Raw genomic sequence first — 6,209 nt, 5'->3', positions numbered from 1 at the left:
TGGGTTTCTAGGCCTAAGTTCTGGGTGAAATGTGTGACAAGACATTTAAAAAGAAAAAAGAATGAGGGTATGGGACATATCCTCTCATCTAGGACATCATTCTGTGCACCAGAACAGAGGCTCAAGCTGGGTTGAATCCAGGCAGCCCCTTCCCCAAATTCTTACCAGCTAGGTTAATATTGCCTGAAAGGTGGCATCACGAGGAACGTTTTCCGGGTCAGTGAACCACACGCAGAGATTCTGACATTCCGTGCCAGGCCTAAGAACTTGGAAGCTCTCACGGTTGTCTGGAGGTCCTGGTTCTAAGCAAAGGTGCACACGGGAACCTTCCGCTCTACGCAAGCACGGCGGCGCGCAAGGCCCCTCTAGCGCACCCAGGGCACCTTTGGGCCTGGCTGCCTCCCTGCTCAGCGCAGCCTGTGTAAAGCCCATGTGCTGCCATGGGGACAAATGGAAATCGGAAGTCAAAATTAGTTTGGAAACGGGGGCGCGAAATTCCAGGCACGTTTCTCCCTAATCCTCCTTACTTTCGAAATTAGACTTTCAAGTGAAGGCAAGTTTTCTGAAATTACCTCTTTGGCTCCTCCTCGGGCGCGCAGGCTGGCCTGGCCCAACCCAGAACGTCGGAGGCTCCCCCAGCCACGCCATTACAGGAAACTGTGGGGGCCCTGCGCAGGGGGGGAAGGCCTGGCGGCAGGAATCGGGTAGCAAAAGGAGGTGATTTTTTGTTTGCTTGTTTTTTTTTTTTGTTTTTAGGTGTAAATCGACTCTGAGATATCTTAGGGGTTCGAGGGACTCTAGTAAATCCCAAAAGACAGAAGAAATTTCAAGAATACAGATCGAGATCCATAAAACAAGTCATCCAGTCACACAGACTTGCACTCGCACACTCGGTCTGTAGGGATGTTCATTCTGATTCTAGGCCCTACCCTCCTCAAAATACTCCTACCTTTCTCTGCCTACCCTCCCCACTTTGCTACAGTTTCCTCCTCACCCCCCAAAAAAGAAGTAGACAAAACCTGTCAGCTCCACTCTGGTTGGATGCTTGGATTTGGCCACCTTGTGTGTTTCCTCTTAAAAAAAAAAAAAAAAAAAAAGGCAACAGCATCGAAAGACACCAAATGCTCCCCCCAATGACCCATAAGGGCTGCAACAGGCTACAATTTCTGGGGATCGTGGCCTGGCAGCTCCTGCTGAAGAAACTGGCTGTAGTCCCCTCCCCCCGTGCCCTCTGTGCCTTTTCACTCGGGATTTGCCGTTGGTTCTTTTCTGAAGAGCCCATTCCCATTCCCCACCTCCCTCCTCCAGGGAAAAAAGCTCAGACCTAGCCTGAAAATGCCGCTCCAGCTCTGGCCACGTCGCTGGAGTGGCCGGAAGGTTGGGCCGCAGCATCCCGGAGCTCAGCACAGGGGCGGACAAAAACACCAGTCTCGGGGAGTGATAAGAAAATGGAGAATACTGTATTTGCTTTAGAAAGTTTTTACATATAGATAAACACGCAGTTAGGATAACAGTAAAAGCGCCCTATGGGGAGTGAGAGATATCTCCAAAGCAGCTAAGAAATACTTGAAATAGCTTTTGCATAAGAATACTACAGTCTCACTCTCCACTTTCGCTAGCGACGGGGGTCCCTCTTCCCAACCCAGGCTGCCACGCACGCCTTGACTGCCAAGTGGACGCCAGGAACACCAAATGGGAGGGGATCCCGAAAAAGGAAAGAGACAGGTGAGCGGGGAGGGAGGAGAGAAAGAAAGAAAGGGAGAGGAGAGAAAGCAATATCATATACAGGCAATTTCTACACATATATTACAAACTGGGAAAATGACCGATCATTAAGATATACATAATTCATATAAAATTTTGAAATAAAAATAAAAATCTGTTACAGTCATAACTATTCTTTTTCCACATTTATAACCAGTACCCACACAGGCAGTGACAGAGTGGAGAGAAGAAGGTGCTTACGAAGAAAATGATTGTCTGCTGAACAAAAAACAGAAGATTGCATTTTGTTTGACCAATACTTGGACTTAAAAACAGAGAAAGAAAGAGCAAGCGAGAGAGAACGAGCGAGAGAGAGAAAGAGAGAGGAAAAAAGAGAGAGAGAGAGAGCAACAAAAGGCGAGAAACATTTGCTATTTCCCTCTCCAGGAGTTCTTTTTTTTTTTTTTCTTTCTTAAATTCCAAACGGAGATAGCGGTTTTATTTTTTTTCCTCTTTTTGTCTGTTTTGCTTTTGTTGTCTTGTCATCGTGGTGGTGGTCGGTTTTTGTATAGTCGACTCTTTTTAAATCGTTTTAAACTAGAGAGAATATTTTCCCAGATACAAATAAATCGTCATGCAGGTGGGGTGCCGGGTCCGTGGGAACCGAAAGGAGAAGCCGTGCTTGTCCTAGAAAGTATACAATTGTCACCTCTTTTATGTTTTCTGCCCGAAACATCAGCCTTTGTGACTGTCTGTTGGCGTCCCGGTCCTTTGGGGTGGCCGCAGTGGTAGGTGGTGGTTGGGGGTTGTTGATGGTTTGCGTTAAATTTATTTTTCTTGGTTTTTATATATTTTTGGCTGGGGTGGGAGTGTGTGTGTACTTGTGTGTGTATGATTGTGTATCCTGATTTCGGTTTGTTCTGGGGATGGAGGAGGAAGAGGAGGAAGAGGAGGAGGGGAATGAGGAGAGGGGAGGGGGAGGAGGGCGGCCTTGGGTATCATACATCACATTCCGAGTCGCTGGAGGTTACCGAGAGGATGGAGGTGCCGGTGTCTGCGCGCTCCGTCAGGCTGGACACACTGGTGGTGGGGCTGGCCGCCGTGGACGGTGACTCTGCCGAGCCGTGCGTGGGGCAGCCGGGCTCGGCCAACGAGCGCATGCCGCTCGGCCCGATGGCCTGGTGCTGGAGCCTGCGGGAGACAGAGAGTGGCGCCCGTCCTGACACAGTGGCCGCGCCACGGGGCTCCGCTAGGCCGCCTCCGCGGGCCCGCGCCTGCGGGGCCTGCCCACCGCCCGTGCTCCCATTCTGCCCCTTTCGCCACCGATCCTCCCCCGCCCCACCTCTCACCCCCTGCTCAGCTCTCTGTGCTCATCTTTTCCTCCAAGCATCTGGCTGCTCCTTGAGCACCCCAGAGCCTCCCCAGCGCGGGTCTTGGCTCTTGTCTCCCCTCCTTGGGGCTCCCTCGAGCTTCCCAAGTCTTCCCAGATCTGGGCCGCCCTCGGAGGAGAAGCAGAACCCGAGGCCGGCCGCATGGGGAGTGTGGGGTCACGCAGGGGAAGACGACGAGTCCTGAAGGAGCAGAAGTCGGGGAGGAGGCAGACAGGCTGCTTCTTCCGCCCAGCCCTTGGTACACTTCAGACTGAGCCGGCTGGCCCCAGAGCGGTCAGGTTGCGGTAGTGCCTCTAGCCCTCAGCTCCCCCAAATACATTCCCGGTGCTGAGGGCCGCTCACCCGCCGCCTCTCCGGGTAGGATCGGCTGGCTTTGCTCTCAGGATCCCTGCGCAGAGCGCAGGAGCCGGGGAAGGGAAAACGCAGAAGCTGGGGCAGAAAAGTGGGGAAAGACCAGGTAGAGAGAAAGGGGGGAAAGGAGAAGGCAGGGAGGCAGCGCACAGCAGTCTTCGGCCCTCTCTTTTTCGGGCCAAGCAGGAGCTGCCTGAACCTAGTGTCCCTGAGTTCTCTCCACAAGGAGGCCTTCCCCTGGCTCTGGGCTCTTCCCCCGTCCAGCGAAAAGTTGGCTCCAAAGGCGGGCGAGAGCACCGAAGGCTCAAGCCCGGGCCCCCTAAACCGGAACACACTCACTCACTCCAGGAACTCACATCCAGCCCCCAGTCCGGCAGCTGTCAGCGGCAGGGGCCCTGCTTCCGGCTGTACACCAGGCTCAGTGCCTATCCAGGCTGGGTAGGGATATAGGCTTCTTTTCAGGGCTTTCACCCAACTTCCTCTCTTCCCTCTTCATCCCTGCTCCTTTCGCTTTTCCCTATCTTACCCTCTTTTATTTTTCTCCCTACTTTCCCCAGGCCCAGCTCCGCTGAGGGGTCCAGCCCGGGACAACTTTGTGACTCTGTGGTCAGCTTGCTGGCAGCAAGGCTACTCCTGCCCACTTCCCAATGTAGGGGACCAAAGGGATGTTCCTTGGCTAGGGCAGGAAGGCACACACACACACACCTCTTCACTCCTGATCAGACAACATGGCAATGCTTTGGGAAAGAGGCCCACTGCATGGTGGCTATTAGCCTTTTCCCTTTGTGGTAGGGACCTAGGTTCAGTTTCCTCTCTCTGCCTTTCATGGATTCTTCCCCCAGTTTGTGCAACGCATGGAAATAAGAACCAGATGGCAAGGAGCGTTTTCTTTCTTTCCTTCCCTGTCAATAAACTCCTGAGGACCACTGAGCTGGGGACCCAGCTAAAGAGGCAGGCTGGGGAGTATCGCAGGGCTGAGGCTCCCAGAGGCCGGGACCAAGGGCCGTGGACACTTAGGACCTCACACATACACTCTCCACACTGACGAAAGCCTCTCTGAGGCAAAGAAATCAGTAAACCCAGAGCCCGCTCCTCTTCCGCACGCCCGGGCGAGCAAAAACTTTCTCCAACTGGCCAGGGGGTCGTGGCTTCTCGCGCGCTCGGCAGCCTCTGGTACCCTGCCCCGCCCGCCTCCATTTCACCCCCTCTCCCCCTCCCGGGGCCCGGAGACCGTAGCCAGGCCGCGGGCCCCGCCACTGACCTGTTCTTGGCCGCCGCGGCGCGGTCGCGTTGCCTCCGGTTCTTAAACCAGTTGCCTACTTGTGTGGGAGTGAGGCCGGTGGCCTGCGCCAGTTCACGTTTCTTGCTGGGGTTGGGGTAGGGGTCCTGCAGGTACCACTCCCGCAGCAGGCTCCGAGTCCGCTCCTTGAAGCAATGCGTCTTCTGCTCGCCGTCCCAGATGGTGCGCGGCAGCGGGAACTTCTTGCGCACGCGGTACTTGTCCACCGGGCCGAGCGGGCGGCCGCGCAGCTTCTCGGCCTCCTGGTAGTGCGCCTCGAGCCACATGGCCTGCAGCTTGCCGTGAGACTCCTTGGTGAACTTGTGGTTCTCCAGGATGTGGTAGAGGTCGCGGAAGTTGCCCGTGTGGAAGGCGACCACGGCTCTCGCGCGCAGGATGGACTCGTGCTTGTTGATGGCCTCGCACGCCCCGGGGGCCACCGGCAGCGACCAGAGGAAGCGGCCCAGCCGCTCGATGTCGCCCGTCTCCTCCAGCGTCTCGCAGACGCTGGCCACCTGCTCCGGCGAGAAGTTGAGGGTGGGCAGCTGGAACATGGACAACTCTTCCGGGGGGGCCCTGGAGCCGCCGCCGCTGCCGCCGCCGCCTGCTCCGCCAGCACCGCCGCCTCCCGCACAGTTCCCGCTGCCGCCGCCCGCGCCGCCGCCGCCTCCCGCACCGGTCCCGCCGCCGCTACTCGCCAGAAGTAGGGAGCGGTGGTGAGAATCGGCGAAGTTTGGCAACAAGAAGTGGGAGGAATAGAGGTCTAGGGGGGAGCGGAATACCATGGACTGACCTGAGAGGAGAGGAGAAAATTCAGGGAGAGGAAGAGAGAGGGGAGGAAGAGGAGGAGAGGGGCGATGAGGACCAGGAGGAGGGAGAGGAGAGGGGGGAGGAGGAGAAGGAAAGGAGGGGGGAGCAGGAGGAGGAGGGGGAGGAGGAAGGGCGTAAGGGACACCCACACCCTACACACATCCACACACACACACACCCGCGCAGCCACATAGAGAGAGAGGAAGGAGAGCGGCCCGGTGCGCGCGCGCAGAGAGCGAACCCGAGACAGAGGGAGAGGGAGAGCTAGAGGAGAGCGAGAGCCAACCACCGCCGAGTCAAGATTCAGCGATTCCACAGCAATCGCCCTAATGACAACAGCCTCATAATATCTCCCCTAAATCCACAGTGAGTGCAGCATTGAAACATTTTGTTTCGCTTTTCTATTGGTCTGCTATGTGTCGTTGTGGCGTTGCCACGGCAACCGCTGCCAATCACTGTCAGCCCTGCCAATCAATACCGAGAACGTAAGGACGATTTTACCACTTAGCTTGAGTGGGGGGGGGGGGCGGTGAGGGAGGGGGAGAGGAGGGAGAAGAGAAGGGGGAGAAAGAGAATTTTTAAAAAATCTTTGCAACTCTTAATCTCGGCACTCCCCCCACTTCTCTCTCTCTCTCTCTCTCTCTCTCTCTCTCTCTCTCTCTCTCTCTCTCTCT

General features: G+C 55.9%; 1 protein-coding gene across 1 annotated transcript; it reads right to left on the bottom strand.

The window, feature by feature from the left end:
- Window positions 1-1,438: 1,438 nt before the first annotated feature.
- On the bottom strand, window positions 1,439-5,909 carry SIX3 (SIX homeobox 3). Its single transcript, XM_016141964.2, has 2 exons — window positions 4,708-5,909; window positions 1,439-2,895 (listed from the first exon to the last, which is right to left on the bottom strand). Exons 1-2 carry the CDS (start codon window positions 5,508-5,510, stop codon window positions 2,703-2,705), a joined length of 996 nt encoding a protein of 331 aa, XP_015997450.1. The 5' UTR covers window positions 5,511-5,909; the 3' UTR covers window positions 1,439-2,702.
- Between the last annotated feature and the right edge of the window lie 300 nt (window positions 5,910-6,209).

The sequence above is a fragment of the Rousettus aegyptiacus genome, unplaced genomic scaffold, assembly GCF_014176215.1.
Source record: "Rousettus aegyptiacus isolate mRouAeg1 unplaced genomic scaffold, mRouAeg1.p scaffold_m13_p_7, whole genome shotgun sequence".
NCBI classification, from domain to species: domain Eukaryota; kingdom Metazoa; phylum Chordata; class Mammalia; order Chiroptera; family Pteropodidae; genus Rousettus; species Rousettus aegyptiacus.
The sequence above is the reverse complement of the archived record's forward strand: the minus strand, read 5'-3'. Positions and strand labels throughout refer to the sequence as shown.

Bases quoted from the DNA above. Each gene is read 5' to 3' on its own strand.
- SIX3 (XM_016141964.2), bottom strand. From the start codon at position 5,510: ATGGTATTCCGCTCCCCCCTAGACCTCTATTCCTCCCACTTCTTGTTG. The intron at 2,896-4,707 runs GTCAGTGGCGGG...TGTCTCCCGCAG, and splicing joins GCCGCGGCGGCCAAGAACAG to GCTCCAGCACCAGGCCATCG.